We start from the raw sequence: 16977 nt of genomic DNA, 5'->3' as shown, positions 1-16977 counted from the left end.
GACAAAATTTGGCTAGAGAACACTCTTAAAACCGGCTGTAAGTAGATGCCAACAGTAATCTAGTCTCTTTTGGAACTCTGTCCTTTATTAGATTCAGTAACCACTCTGCTGAATGACAGCAAAAGGAAATTCACTAAAAATTGTTTTGGAGATCTTAAAGTATCTCTTCCCAGTGTGATAATTACTATGTTTCCATTTCTGTTAATGACATCTAAGAACTGGAAACAAAAGTAGTGGCGGAGGATTAAGTAATTATGGAGTATTAGATGCATTTGAAGAGCAGGGTCACAGAAAAAGGCAGGAGGAGGAAAGAGTGAGCATGCTGTGGGCTGCTCATCAGCTTGAAAGCTATAAAATATTCCCCATTACTCACAGCGTGGTAGCTGTAAAGGACACAGACTCACAGTACAGATCAGCTGCTCTTTGTTGTCCCCATTCTGGAGAGCTACAGCTTTTATGGGTAAGTAAAGCTCTTGTTAACTATAGATAGATACAATCTCTAGTCTGGGCTTAATTTTCTCTCATCTACAAATTGCAGATGTATGCGACAGAAATAGAAAACTAATTTAGGCTAGTTTAAATATACAAGTGTAGTTCTATGATAAATGCAATACTACAGGTGACCTAAAATTCTTGTGTCTTCTATTTCAAACAATACTTAACACTTGAAGTCACATGAAAATTAAGGCTGGTTTAAAGAAAACTAGTAAATTATAAGAATGGGAATGAAAAGGGAACTTAAAGCACTGGAAAATGATGACTTCTTATGAAAGTTAAGCATTTGAAAACTAGCTGAAATTCATTCCTCTGTATTGACAGTACAACATCCATCAAAGCAAATATGCTCACATGTGCCCCTGCATACATGCTGCACTCTGCCAAGCACTACTGGCAGCACTGGAGCTGCATTTAGGTGGTCCAGCCTTTGAATACACTTCTTTATGACTCAACCCTCAGCACAGGGAAAGCTGGAGTACAAGCCCTTAGCTCTGACCTTTCCATGTGAAAGGAAAATCTTTCATACTGGATTTAAAATATACCTTTGAGACTTTAATTTCCAGATCATTCCAAGGTATTGCCTAACTGGATCAAAGGGCTCAGCCTTCCACTTTCATTCATGTGATGAACTCACGTCACAGCTGGGTCTCGTGACATCAGCAGAACTAATCTTAGTAATACTCAATATGTTTAAGGGTGAAATAATCTCTCTTTAAGAGCAGTCTGACAACTGAGCTGCCATTTATAGTAGTTACCTTCCTAGTCAATTAAATGATTATTCAAGTCAAGCTAAACATTTCAGTAGTTTTGGGACACTGATAAAAAAAGCAGGTCAAAATTTAACGTAAAAGCACTTTAAATGTCAGAGAGATGGGCACAAAACATAAGTGGACTAAACTAGTACTAGACAATATTGCTTCTGGCTAAATGATCTAATGTACAGATCATTTCTATAGGACTGACTTCCTATTGCAATTCAGGTGGAGACAGCTGAGCCTGGGGGATTGTTTCTTCTACTGCTACATCATTTATGTCTACCTGTCCTACTTTCTGAATGTTCTGCTCAGAAGGCTTATCCTTTTGATATATTTGCTGGTCGTGGCTCAAAGTTTTTATGCCCACTTTTGTTCCTGCTCTTTCCTTCCAGCCTGATTTTACTCACACATCACTGTTTCTGCTGCCCAAGTCCAAAACTCTGGGCAGGATAATTTAAAAAATGACAAACAGAAACCCACACACTTTTAAGTACAGGTTTGTCAAACTTATCTTTAAAAAAAAAAAAAAAAAAAACAAAAAAACAAAACCAAACCATTAATTCCTGTAAAATCATATAACAATTTAGATCATTTTTAGGTGTAGGCTGTGCTACCTTCCTTACAACTAAAAACACTAAAGCCAGCCTGGAAAATATTATAAATTCCTTGTGTGTGCAGTTTTCAGCATTCCCCAGCACCTTGCCATTTGCTTCAACAGCATTATAAACACATAATACATCAATACCATAGGGAAAACCCACAGCTGCTGCTTTTAATACAAGTTGCTTTTCCTTCTCTATTTTAAAGCATTGTATCAGATGCACTTAAATAAATCAGAGTCAGCAAACTTATTGCTGTCTAGAACCTAATGAAAATGCAGCTACTCTTCTTCTTTAGAACTAGGAACAGACTGCACCAAAGGCAATAAAGCCATCCTGACCTGCCCAGGCGGCAGGAGGGCAGACAGGGCCCCAAAAGCAGTTTTGAACCAACTCCTCAAAGGCTCTCAGCCTCATTTCTGAGGTGCTTTGTGAAAGAAAGCTCTTGCACTTAAGGATGAGATTGTGTCTGAAGGCTCATACCTGGTACATGTCCATCTTTTCTGTTTCTAGGACTTGTTTGTACCACACAGTCTCCAACAATCTGGAGAAAAAAAAAAAAAAAAACAAAAAAAAAAACAATCCCCATCGTCTTGCTCTGTTGCAATCCCAGTAGCTTAATATCCATTTGCCTGAACTTATCATTCTTGTGCTTTGGGATCTCTCCACATGCATTTAAAAAAAACTAAATTAAGTAAAATACAGTGCTGCTTGGAAAGAGCTAAATTACCTTATTACCTTTTCACTATTCTAATATCAAAATCAAATTTTCAGGGGAAGCTGTTTTCTAATGGAGTTACAATTTAAATTAAATCTATACAGAAAAAGCACTTTAGTCAGGGCCCAGTCCAGGTAAGGACAGTGACAGTATATTGCTGTTTATAAACTGGAATGGGGACTTTGCTATGGTCCTTTGTAGTTAAGAGTACAAAACTATATCCTGTCAAGTCTAAAAACATTTGGGAATAAAAGCAGCTCAGCTTTACTGAAAGATCTGTAGAAACTCCTTCAAAAACACCAATTCCAGACAAGAAACACAAATATCCATTTAAAAGAAATTACCCCATGTTACAAATTAGAGAATATTTTAAGACTATTAGAAATATCAGAAGTATTTGGAATCAGTGCTGTTCAATGCAGATGTTGAATCTAGCATACCAAAACTATTTTATCCAAATAATTTTATCATTATTTAACTTATTTGTGCAAAAAAAAAAAAAAAGAGTAGACCAATAGGAAGAACTCTAGCCGCAAAGAAATTCAGCCAAGGCAAGCTCAGCAAAAGAATCTTAGGACTTACTCAGACACAGTCCCTCCCTCCCTTTATTAAATGTTTCTTTTTCTGAAAAGCTCCTCCCACCCACTTAACTAATTTTGATATTAATACAATTATTTAAATAATTTCTAATGATTGCAAGCATTTCTTCCAGACAAACAAAATTGAGAGAAACCTGCCAAGAATCTTAAACCAGATAGTTCTAGGTAATATCAGAAAAGCCTTGCACAGCATTATGTAAACAATGAATTTGTGCAGGAAAATCTTATTGCAACCTTCAATTCCCAGGCAACACCAACCCACTTGTGCAGTAGAGCTCAAATCTACTCACATAGCACAAGTAACCAGGTCAACATCATTAAAAATGTTGTTTCAAGTAATTAAATTAAGTTAATTAATTAATTAAATTAAAACAAACAAGAAATTAGCCAGCAAAAAAAAAAAAATTAAATCGGATTTTCAAAATTACTAAAACTCCTGTGTCCACCTGCATACACTTAAAATCTGATCCTTTTTGCACTGCTGGGAACAAGCATAAAAGTAACAGGATAGGTATTGAAAAAGTGTTGCACAAGTAAGCAGATTCTGCTGAGCAACTTGGGTTTGAAGCAGAGCTCTAAATTGTAGGTCACATCTTATAGAATTGTGTTACTTGCATTAAGCACCAACAGAGCTTATAAGGCCATAGCTTTTAAAATATGTGTCAGAACTGAGAATGAACTTTTTTTATGGCACAAAGTCTCTCATACTGCATAAAAATATCCAAACACACACACCCACTAAGCAAGAAAAAATATTCCTGACAGGTCCATTATGCAACCAACTTCAATCCTGTCTTCCAAGGATCCTCTTCACATCTCTCATTATGAAATAGGTCAAATGCACATGTCAGGATCAAAGTCATAATACTCAGCACTACAAAATTTCAGACAGTGCCACAAAATAATTTTACATTTAACAGAATTTAAGCAAATTCCCACTACTGTCCACTTTATTCTGGAGATGTCTGAGATCAATAAGGTACCTCACTCCATATCATGCAATGCCCATATCTTCAACAGTGCAGGAACAAAATCCTCCTCTCTCAATGGCTTTCTCCGGATCTTGACTGGAGTCAAACAAGCAATTAGCAAGAACAAGACAGGCACAAGTTGCAGACAAAATACACTTTTTAGGCATAGTACCAGAGAAGAAAAAGAGAAATGAAAGCCCTTTCCAGGCCTACAATATATCTTTGTACTATAGCTCTTCAAACAACATTTGTCACACACAAGAACAGACAAATGCTCAGGCCCATGAATTAACTTGCAGAGAAGCCATCATTAATTAAACCCTAGAAATTCAGGAATTTTAATCTGGACAGTGGAACCTTTGTGCTATGCCTGTTTAGATGGAGTCAAGGCACAAAAGGCCAATAATTGCATTTGCTTTGTTATTTCCCATCCTTCCCATAGGTCTCCTGGCTCTGGGTCCCTGGTGGGGCCTCCTTGCTCTGCCAGCATGTCCAACATCCACCTCCTCTCCCAGCAGATTGTTTAGCAGGCAGAGCTGAGGGCTGGGCTGGTGCGTTCATAGCAGAAAAAAGGCTTCTGCTTTTTCACAGCTGTTCTTTTGCTTGGCCAAAAAGCCCCTTGTAGGAGTTGTCAGCCAAAGGAAATTAGTGTTTTCTCTGCCATGGAGTCTAATTGGTTTTTTCTCCAATGACAGCTCTTCAAGCTAAATTTAGGGAGCCAGGAAAATTAGACTGAATGTTATTTGGCTGAGACTATGGCCCACTTCCCATACACACATGATAACCATAGGGAAGGGTTCCTTTAATTCACTGTATGGTGCAAAACTTAAGGTGTATATTAACTGCATCATCAAAGGTATCTTTTGAGACCAACATCACTCAACAAATGCAGAAAACTAGAACTCCAGTGAGCAAGGCAGAAATTTCATTCATTTCCATAAATGAAGACAATTTATCCCCAACTGTCACAATTTGATTGCTTATCTGCTCACATGTAGCTTTGCTGCTCTGACAATTTACTCCGCTTTCACAATGAAATCAACACCTCCTGGAACCAAACAACTGTGAAAGAAGTTCAACTTTGATTTAAGCCATCAAGTATCCTGACCCCTTGTTTATTAAAAAAACTTACTTGAAAATAGTACCCAAACACAAATTGTGCTGATGGTGCTGTACTCATTGCTTTTGAGCACAGCACATTTGTGGCTATTTCTGCAAGCATGACTTCCAGCCTTTGGCTCTGGAATTTCCTTATCTTACATAATAAATTGGAATATCTGGGAGCTCAGACTCAGTGAAGCTGGGGTATGTCCAACAGACCTATTCCCTAAGCACCAAGTCAGTTAAATTATCAGGCATGTAAAAAGGCACATACTGGTACACAAGTTTACACCACTGTGATACCTTTACACTAAAGTGAATTTTACCCCTATTCTCCATCCCTCAGAAAAGGAACAGGTTTAATGGAATACAATTAAGCAGCTTTTCATGCTCTTTAACACACACGTTCTCCCTGACTGCACTTGGCTGGCTTTATTTTGACTTATCTCACTGACCTTTTTTAGGTTATCATATTTTTCCTCTTATCTGCTTTCAGTCAGGGTTCTGCAGCCATTTTTCTTGTTGACTCCACAGGGCATAACATCAGCCACAAGCCAAGAGGATCTGCTGCTTTCCACCCACAGCTTTCCCCAGACACACTTTTTGCTGTACTTCCTCCTTGGTGGAATTCAATTACCCAAGAATAAAGCCAAAAGTTATAAAAATATAGAGTTGCTTCCCCCCTCCCAAACAATCTCAATTTCACAATCAATTGCCATTTTTTTTTCACCATCACAATCTATTAATTTGGGTTACCACAAGAATATCAGTATCTCCTTTTACCAGGGCCTCCTCTGAGCCTGCATTTCTCTACTAGTTTTCTGAAAACTTCTGTCCATCTCAGTTTCTACTTTACTGCTATGTGATTTCTTTACCTCATTTTCAAATTTAAAAAAGCCATGCATGACACCACATCAAAGAGAACTTTTGTGGCTGTCCTACCTGATTTGTGACAATTAAGAGAATTTTAGACATGGATTATAGAAAATTTTTTAAATCCTTGTGATTAATAGAGAACATTACTGTAAGTACTAGCCAGTCAGGCTTAAATTCCTGTCTTCATCAGCCCTTCCACCTATGACTCAGGCTAAACAGTGAAAATCTCCTTTAAAACCTGCTGCTTTCTCATGTTCTGTGAATACTAAAATGTTCAAAGGTCCAGCCGATGGGATCATAGGCTTTGAATACTTTAAGGAGCTCAGGATGGGCCGATGCAGTCCAGAAAGGCTGCAAAAGCAATAAGCAAAGGTTAGATTTTGGAGACAACACAGTGGCCTGTCCCCTGTTTTCCAGTTCTATGCAAGAAGTACTTTTAGAGCACATTTAAGTATTTGGCCATTAACATTGAGAAAAATTACCCATAGCCTAGACCAGAAGAAAAGAATATTGGGGAAAATATGGGCCTTTTCAGATTCTGAAAGTGGGTGGAAGGAGATATTTCAATTCCCAGGTAATGACAGGGTTCCAGCCTTCAGTTCAAAGAAAAACTATACTCATACATTCCTACTCCTTTCCTCCTTGAAGAGAGCTGCTGAAGAATACAGAGGAACAAGAGTTAAAAACCAGCCAGGTCAGGACTTGTTCATAATTATATCCCTTTCATCCTCAGGATATTAGTTTTAAATTCTCTCCCCAGGTCCTTTTTAATCCTGTGATTTTTCTCCTACATCTCATCACCCGAGTGCAGCGACAAAGACACAAAATGTATCTTTTAACATGGCCATAAGTGGCTTTCCATGGAGACATAGATAATAGCTTATCTGATTTATAGGACAATTTCCTTGCCATGGGTTTGAAAGTCTGAAGAGATGGAGGATCTTTTCCTCCAATACTCTACTTCATGTACCAAGATAAGATAGCTCTATTGGAAAGAATGTAAGTCAGCCCAGTCCCAAAACAGTTGCATGACTTTCTAGAGATGAAATACAATAATTCACCACTGGAGAAATTAAAAAAAAATCTTGCCTTGGATTGAATTGTATCTTTCTCCTCCCTTCCCTGGTAACAAAATCAAAAGCAGCAGCTTCTGCTACCCTCGGTTACAGCAAAATGCTGTAATCATGGAGCTGCAGCACTCACAGCCAGCAGAAATGTGTTTGACCTTACAGGCTTTATTTGCTCTTAACACACACTCACCAGCCCTCCTGGACTTCTCCATCCCCAATTTACACCTTTATGTTTCATTTGAAACAAATTTAGTATCACATTTCCAGGCAAGGAGACCTGGAGCTTTATTTTGACTACTATACAGTAATACTTCTACTCAGCACACAGGTACATTTATTACCATAACTTCATTTAGGACATGCCACAACAAACCAGGAATTATTTTATCTATTTCAGGGAAGAGCATTAAAAAAATACTGTGAGAAAACGGAGACTTTCAGCTACATGATTTTGCGGGTTGCCACACAAACATGAATACAGGTCAACTATTATTTTTGCTTTAATTATATTGCTAGACAGACCTATCAGCTATTTTGCAGTATTATGAGTTGAAATTTAGTTTCTTCAGGCTACATCTTAGGCTTTTCAGCTATTCTTGAGCTGCAGAACTCTAGGAGCTTCTCAACCCTAACCCTCATCCCTCAGCTGTTACACAGGATACCTCAAAATAGAGACTTATGTTTCCTGCCCTGGTGATACAATAAATTTACCAAAAACTACATTCAAGAGAAGATGACAATTTAAACAAGAAAAAAAAATAATGAGTTATTTTCTCTCTATATCCAAAGTTATTTTGTGGCACTTATCTCTAGTCCATGTTCTGCAAGTTAAACTACAAACAAATTTAACATAAATACTTTAATGAATTTAAGTGTAATTAAACAACATGAAACTTCTACCAAAGAAGATCCCTGTGGAGTTGATGACTCTAAGTCAAGAAAGCATACCTGGGAAAGGGTATATAGTGTCTGCTTTTACTGTTCTTTAATCATCTATTACCAGAGACATTAGACAAGCTAAATAGACCTCTATTGTGAGTAACTTCATCTTTATACTCTGGAAAAACACATTATCTTGTTTTTCTGTTTTGAATAATGCTGATGATAATAATCCATGGAAGAACCCTCTAAAGTATACTAAAACTAAGTGACAGAACAATAAGTTCAGTATGTGAAATTACTGAAGGATGAGGCAGCAAAACACAAGGAATTTGACTGGATTAAGTTGTTTCAAGCCCTCAAATTGGCTCATACTGACCTCACACTGCTCAAGACCCAAATAACAATAAGTAATACCATGAGGAACATTTATGTTGAAGTATAGAATCTATACTTCCTCTAGAAAAAAAGAGAAAATCATTTCTACACATGTGAGCAGCTATAAAAAGGAAAATAATCAGAAGGCTTTGCTGTTTCAGAAGGGGCAAAATCAGATGCTGAAAGCGAGAGATGTATGGGATTCTCTCACTCCCTGAGGACTTTATAGGTCAAAACTAGCACTGGGAATTGACACAGCAGTGGTTCAAGGGATTCAAAGGGTTCACTTCAGAAACCTCCTGAAGTTGCTGTGCTATAGCACGTTTTCGGCACTATTGCCTCTGCTCACATCAGGATGAAAAAAAGCCAACTCCCACAGCAAAAGCCTGGTTCCTATGTCTCTTACTCAGTATCTTATGTACAGATTTATGTGTGAATTAATAATCTGTGCCTTCAGCTCAGGAAAAAGGCCTTTTGTACCTCAGTCTCAAGAGATTTCTAAACTCAGGCCCTGCAGGCAAAGAGTGCCCATTTCCCTCTCTCCTACAGTGAGTCACTACAGCTGATGAGAGATATTCTAGCAGAAATGCTGACTCAAGAGAACGCTCCATGTTCCTTCAGAAGATGTTTATTCTGCTAAAAGCCTCCTCAGGGGCCAGGGGGCGGGCAGTGCCTGCTGTGTGACCAGCTGGCTGGCCTGGCTGGCACCCTCCCAGCCTGGCTCCCTGCCACGCAGCCCCGGCTGGCCAAGAACCACTGCTGCAAAAACCTGAAACAAATCCTTCTGGTTTGCCTCTAGCTCCACTGTGCCAACAAGCTATTCCAGCACGGGATGAAACAAGATGTCAGCACCCCAGAATTTTTCACAAAGTAGAAATACCCTTTTCTGGTCAGTTTTAGTCACAAGCTGTATATGTTGTACTGCTTTTTCACATAAATAACTGCGTTAAGTGTCTGCTTCACTGCCCCTGCAGAAGCATTGATTTAAACACAAGGAGTATTGAGGAATCAGTCCCAAGCTGGTTATGTTAATCAAGTTTTTATGAATAACAAGCATGATAAAATTCTGAATCCCTGAGAAAAGGGTTCAGTATTTTAATACTGTTATAGTTAAATGCTGCTTTCTGTGAGCCTTTCAGAAGTAACTCTTCAGTCAGCTACTGCTCATAATACTCATTTTAAAGTACTACAGACTGAAATCAGAGGGGTGTTGTACAAGGACTTTGTCATCATGCATATGGTGCTATTCAACTATCTATTCCCTGGAGAAATGACAAAGCATCCAGATTTATAGTTAGCACTGTACTGACCCAATGAGACACCAGTATAGACTGTCCCCTGTTATTTGTAAAACAACCTCCTCCAACTTAAGAAATCCTGCCTTTCCATAGCTTTATAGATCCTAATTAGAAACATTTTAGAAACGTATTTGCAAACATCGCTATTGCTCTAATCAGAGAACACAGTACTAGGAGTCAAGTGCCAACACATTTTGGGTCTCGATAAGATGATAGCAGAATTCAGTAGATAATTCAGTCTCACAGGTTTCTAATTTATTTCATGTTGCTCAACCAGGAGCCCACTCCCACTAGATCTTTAAGATCAAACCTGATTCAACTGCCATGTTGCTCAGGTGGTTTGGGCTTTTTTTCTGTTTTTTTTTTGTTTTGTTTTTTTTTTTTTTGCGTAAAAAAGCTGCATTCTACTGTACTTCATTTACACAAAATGATTTATTCAGCAAATTTTGGCAAGTGAGCTGGACCTGATGAATTCAGCTATTTTTCTGGAGATGGCAGCTTCTTTAAAGCACAAAAGTAAATATTTTTTTAAGTAACTGCTTTTAATTTTTTAAACCAAATAATTTCTCCTCCTAATAGGCAGTAACAGCTTTTAATTATGTTCTACTTCAACTCCCTTTACCTCATCCTCTTTTCAAAACAGCTCAGGACACTTCTGATCCTCAGAGGTAAATTCCTGTATGCAGTGAATTCATGTGCTTTCATTTAAAAAAATCTCACATGAATTAATGGATAGATGAGGGACAGAGTGAGTTCATCAAACAAAAACAAGTGATCAATTATTAATCCTCATAAAATAATTTCTGAGGCATGATTGATGAGTCAGCATTTTCAATGAAAGCATTTGTAAAGCAGAAATGCTATTTTACTACAGTTTTGTTAACATTCTACATTATATCCTAAATATTAACTGCTTAAGACATCAGATTTCCAGCAATATTTCTTACATTAATTGCAGCCACTTTAGGTCTTTTTGTTTTAGTAAGCAGATGGAGGAATCTTCATATTAAAAGGACAGAAAATTCCTAACAAAACAATAAAATAAATGGTAACCAACTGTCAGAACTGGATGCTATACTACAGAGCTTATAAGAGATTAAAAGATGATTCATTACATCATTAACTGTGACATGCAGAGCAGCACTGAGATCAACAACAGCATTAATGAAGATGGAAGCAGTAAAAGTGGGCTGAATTTACAAAAACACTTCCAAGGAATGTGGGAAATTAAAACGCAGAAGTTTGATCTCTGCACAGGTAAATTGTAGGATTATAGTAAAGCACAGAGATGCAAAACACAGACATCATGAAAAAGGATATGCTCTCTGACTTTCATGGAGGTGAACTTCCACAACCTGTTTCAACCTGCCTCTGAACATATTTTTAAGGAGCCAGTAAAAAGGTCAATCAAGGAGAAATTGTTAATGCATTTCAATTTCTACAAACCTTTCAATAACCTTTATCTAAGTTATCTTGGGATATGAGAGATGATTATTTGATGAAGTCTGAAGAGCTGAATAAAGGCTGCTTTTACAAGAGAAAGGCAAAATTATTAGAGGTTACCTTTGCTGGAACCTGTGAAATTCAATATATGCATAAATGACCTAGAAATAGCAGATTTTCTGTAAATACTAAGCATATAGACAGAGGAATTACAAAGGAGGACTACAATCAAAATCCATCTGATTATGACAGACATGGAAGATTTAATAGTGAAGGATAATTCCTTTCTCTTACAACAGCAACTCAAAGGACATGAACTTTGACCTTTTTGATAAATATTTTAAAACAAAGGGAAGTATCTTCATCTTACAACAGTGAAACTGTGTGATGTGGAGATAAAAATTATGATTTATATAGGTAAAAAAAAATCCAAACAAAAGTTCATCAACATCTATTAGATATATATTGGTGTAAATACTAGGTATGTTTACCTAGTAAAGGCCAGAGTTGCCAGAAACAAAGGGAGAAGTAATTTACCCCATCTGTTTCTTGCATCCTTTCAGGGGCTGCTACTGGCCACTGCCACAGTAGATAGCTGAGCTGTCTTTATGATAAACAGGTATTTAGAAATGACAGGCTTGATGTGGGTCCTGTAATTATTCCTCTCTCCTCCCCACCTCAAACTCTGCCACAGTTATTATACAATAATTTCTGTTTGCAGATAGAGTTTATCCCTGCACAAGAGCTGTCTGAGAAGCGACCCCACCTTTGACCTCATGCTCTTGGAATAAATGAGCATATTTAGATCTTTACCCCACAGGAAATTTTTTTATATTAAGACATTAGCACTGAAAAGAACTACCACAAGGAACCCAGTATTTTCCATGCTGGCTCACCAAAGTTTTCTATCCCATTCTATTTAGAAACCCTGAATAAGCACCTGGAATACCTTGGGCTTTGTGGAGACGACACAGAAGCTGAAGATCAGACCCTTGAAAGTTTGAATGGGATTCTCCTGGCTATTACTGAAGATAGTTAAGTATCACTCTGGATCACCAATTAACCATTTGCACAATTCAAAAGAACTCATGGCAGGTTTTGTTTATTGTGATATTCTCTATTTCAAGAAGTGATTGCTGCTGGAACTAGAGCTTTCCTCAGGCTGTGTTGCTTTCTTTTCTCTCTGTATAAAACTCACAAAATTACCTGTGACCAGATAAAGTTTCTGGTCACTAAAATACCAAAAGCTCCAGAGAAATTCCAAGTTTAATATTCTATTTATTACAAACTCCTAGGATTAATTTAGAGTGACCCTATCAGGTCAGGCATTTTAAAAGCAGTTTCTAGTCTACTTATACAAGAGTCCCTTAAGCCCTTGCACATTGTCCTAAAATGACATAAACCCTGCATTTATTTGAGTCTCCTGGCAGATGGTGATTTACTATCTTCAGGCCAGCTGGCCATATTTTTGATGAAAAAAGGCTGAGGGAATTGTCTGTTCTAATTGCTAGTCTAATAAAAGATATTGTGCCTACCTACAGAATTAATTGCTAGGCCATGCCTCAGGAATAGCATCTTAATCCCTGACTTCCCATGCCTTATGCAGGCATCCTTTTATAGTCAGAGAAGATGAAACTGTTTTCTTCTCTGCCTGGCCACCCCCTGCTTCAATTCAGCATGAAGCAGAGTAATCAGCTGGAACCACACTTGCTGCAATTCAAGCAGATGACTGTGCCCATACATTCAGACTCAGACAGCCTTTAAGGACCTTGTTAAATTGGAAGCTTGGATCCCACAGATAGCTACTCAGAACTCTAGGAAACAAAGGAACATGTGAATAAAACAGCTGCAAACCTACTGCAGGTACTGCTAACACTCTTATCACTGCAGAGCAGAGGTCCTTCCACCTACTCAGAGGGAGTGGGATCTTCCCAACTTTGGCAAAAATCCTGAAGGGCAATCCACGATGTGCAGTGAAAGCAGCCCACGTGCTCTCAGAGATAGCCAAAAATGGTAAGTCATGCTCAAATATTACTGCGAGGCATCTTACAGCACATTAGCTTCATCTTTTCACTCTTTAACTTTGTTTCACAGCTACCAGCTGTTGCTATTGCAATTGTTTCATTCCCTCTCTCTTACCTACACAGAGGAAATGAAGATACCATGTATTGAAGCAGATTTGGTTCTAGCACTGATACCTTTGCTGGAGAGCACAGACCAAGAGATGCTGCTGCACGCTGGGAGGGCCATCGGCCGCATCTGTTACGATAACCGTAGGTATCCTCTGAAGGGAACCTGCTCTTCCCTGCCTCTAAGGCATCATTTTACAAGGCATTGCAACATGGAACTCATAATAACTTCATCAGACCTGAGCACATCGTGCACCTCAGCCTCCAGTTAGGCATGCCATTCACAGAGCTCACAGACACCTGGCTGAATGCACCCCAAGCACTGCCTGAACTCTGGGATTCCCCCCTACAATTTTGACTTCAAGTGGCACATCTCTGTTAGAACTGCTTTGAAATCACAAGAGGAGCAGAGCCTCACACATATCTTCACCAATTTTGCACAGTTGCCTTGGGTCCAAATCCTGAATGGCTTGGACTTCTTCCAAAGTAATAAGAACATCTATAAAGCAAAGCACTTGTTTAAAAAGTGTGATAGTAAAAAAGAGATTAAAAAATACTGAGTTATTTATCTATGCAAGGAATAGTCTTCTCTGAGAACCACTGCTTGCATGCAGGAGATCTTTGTGCTCCAAATTCCCTGGATACCACCTTGCTAGCTGGGCTCAAAAGTTCAACAATTTTCATTTACTTGCCCAAAACAGTTTAAGATTTTTTTATCTTTATCTCCCAGACTGCCCAAAATATTTACTGTATACTGAAAGTAATATGGAAATTCTCACGCAGTATCTCATACCCATTACTCTCTCCCTTCAACCTATTTTCTCTAATCCTTCTGGTGTGGATTTGTACAACTTCACTTAGAAATTGGTGGGTTTGCCTCCATCAGCATTCATATGGAATCCAAACATATTAGGTACCTGGAATAGATTCCACTAAGCTCCCTGCAAGTTACGTGTATTTGTCAGGGAATGACACAATAGTTTAAAAGAGCTGTTCCCTAAAATTCCATTCCCAGCTCATGTAACTCCTGTGCACAGCACTGCTGCAGCATATGGCCATGCTGCACATCTGCTTCCCTTCTGGCAGAGCACAGGCCCAGCACAGATTTGCCAAGATGATTGTGACATGCTTTAATAAATCCTATTACTAACACTGCAATAAATGCACCAAAGAGAAGAAAAATTAACTTCACCAATTCCTTATTTGAATTCAAATTGCCTGTGCTGCAATAGCACCAGAGCCTTCCTGGTGTCTGCCATGCACTCTGTCACCCAAGCAGCAGCCCAGCTCTCAGCAAGACACTGCTGCAAAACCAGTGCTATTGTGCTGTTAAGCAACCATCACTGTCCAATTTTGCATCTTACACTTCTTGGCACCCTCAAAATCATTTCAGGTATTAACCTTTCATTAATTACAAAACAAGCTACAAACAGAAAGGAAACAGTTATCAAGGTTTTCCTCAGCAAGCCCACGTGGATGGAGATAGTGGCTTGATACCTTTAGTCAAAGTCAAACCAGGATGTTTAGCAAAAATCTGTCCCAAACTTGCATTTCCTCCACACTCATATCAGCCTGGAGGCACCACCAAAAGCTCTACAAATTCTAACAGTGTGAGAAAGAACCGGAGTACCTTGGTGCTAAGCATCTCAGTTGTACCCTTTCCACTGATTTCATCAGTTCCTGATTTAGCCACCTCTAACACCTTTGATTCACTGACCAGGCAGCCTTCAGGAAGAGCTGGTGAAGGTTGGAGTGATCCCATCACTAGTCCGAATATTAACTGACTATGCAGAGAGTGAACCCCTCGTCCACGTTGCTCTGTTGGCCTTGTACAATCTGGCAGACCTTGGTAAGTAAGGTATTCTTTAAAGGTTTTTTAAGTTTCTGCATGTTAGAGCAAAATATCTCCACACTGTCACTGCCTTTTCATGCCCACAGCTTTGTGGGCTTTGTTTGTTTTCTCCTTTGTTTTTGGGGTGGGGTAGGGCTGGTGTTTGGGCTTTGTTTTTAAAACATTACTGATATCTAATGAGAAACTGGCCACAGTATCTGGATTGGAGAAATAACTACTCTTTTATGGAGTCCTCGCAATTACTTATATTACATTAAAACAATTAAGTTTAACAGCCAGCTTTTGACCCAAATGAAGAGATGGCATAACTTCACATGATAAATTGTCAGTTTCAATTACTTTAGATTTGGTACATTAAAAGCTTGTTTATTAAAATTTAATTTCTATTTAATAATTAAATTTCTATACCATACTCAAACAGCTTCCATTTTCATTTACACAATTTTGGAAGCAAGAGCATCTCCCGTAATTTAAAATATATTTGCCCTATTTTACCCAAGTTGTGAGTACTAATGGAAGAAAAAGACCAAGTACAAAGTTATTACCACTCTCTATATATGGTCTGGCTAAAATTTCATCTACTTCTTCCAGCATTTAGGGGGGATATGCAGGGAAGGGGACATGATATCACACTGTCACATTATTCTCTAAGGAGGTCTGTCCTTGTTATACCTGTTATATCATTTAATACCATATTCAATTGAAATGTATTCTATGTCAAACAGTGGCAAGCTTTGCTAACATACATTTTGCAGATATGCCAGCAAGGCTAGAATCACCTAATCAAGGCAAAAAATATACTGCTACAGCAAACTGACATGTGCCAATTGTTCTATTAAATAATCATACTACAGATGAACTTGTACGAGTCAGTGAAATTTAGCCAGGATAGATTTGACACCTGTGAGGTCTACAGAAATTACACAGAAAGAGCTAAAAAAACTTGTGGGGGAGAAGGGGTAGAGTTCTGCTGTCTCAGTGCTGTCCAAAGAAACAGAAGAGTCTACAAGAACAGGAAAAGCCTTCAAAGACAGTGTCTAATCACTTCAGATCGTAGGGAGATATCTTTAAACATTTAATCAAAAAAAAAAATTTAAATCCTGACTTTATCACATACACAGATTCAGCCAAGGAAGCCCTAAGCATGACAAAAGTTGCTGAACAACTGGTGAAGCAGCTGAGGAGAGCAGAGAGCCATGAGAGGTTAGAAATTGTCTTTGAAGTCCTGCAAGCACTTGCAGAAAATGGTAAGCTCCTTTTGGTCTGGGTGGAACAAGGGGAGACTGGGTATTGTACTGTTTTAAGCTCTGGGTCCCAAGTTTGCCATGGGATCCTGCTAACACAACCAGCAACCCTTTCAGGAGAAATAAGTCCCAAGAACACGCGAGAACCAGGCCCAAACAACATGTGAACAGGTGAGAAAACAAAGAAAGGGAGAGAGGACCATTCCACTGCATTTCAGTACATCCAAAAGACAGCTGATTCACACTTACTTACATGGTGGCCAAGAGGAAAGCAGCAACACAGAAGATTTTTTTCATTTTAAAGATCAGAACGACCAGTACAAGTACCAGTTCAATCCCTGTTTGGGCCACTTAATGTTGGACTCACTGCTCCTTACGGATCCCTTCCAGCTCAGAATATTCTGAGACTCTGTGAAGATGGATAATCTAAGCAGCAGCACAACCAGCACTGACACTGCTCCACTAAAAATACCTAGATATCTGGCACAGATTTTAAAGGCATGAGAACTCATGACTGGCAACACAAGACATGTCAAAGACCAATGCAGAAAGCTTTGCTCATTGTGC

The 16977-nt window shown here is 38.6% G+C and overlaps 1 protein-coding gene across 1 annotated transcript in view; it reads left to right on the top strand.

Annotated features, from left to right (window-relative positions):
* The first annotated feature begins 319 nt into the window (after positions 1–319).
* Positions 320–16977, top strand: part of LOC134422108 (rap1 GTPase-GDP dissociation stimulator 1-like) — a 32843-nt gene continuing 16185 nt past the window's right edge. Inside the window, 7 exon segments of the mRNA XM_063163925.1 lie at positions 320–406; positions 409–460; positions 12109–12219; positions 13076–13198; positions 13333–13458; positions 15035–15163; positions 16288–16413. Coding sequence (XP_063019995.1) covers positions 320–406; positions 409–460; positions 12109–12219; positions 13076–13198; positions 13333–13458; positions 15035–15163; positions 16288–16413 — 754 coding nt within the window.

This window comes from Melospiza melodia, chromosome 9 (assembly GCF_035770615.1).
Source record: "Melospiza melodia melodia isolate bMelMel2 chromosome 9, bMelMel2.pri, whole genome shotgun sequence".
NCBI lineage: Eukaryota > Metazoa > Chordata > Aves > Passeriformes > Passerellidae > Melospiza > Melospiza melodia.
This window is presented reverse-complemented; position numbering and strand designations above follow the sequence as displayed.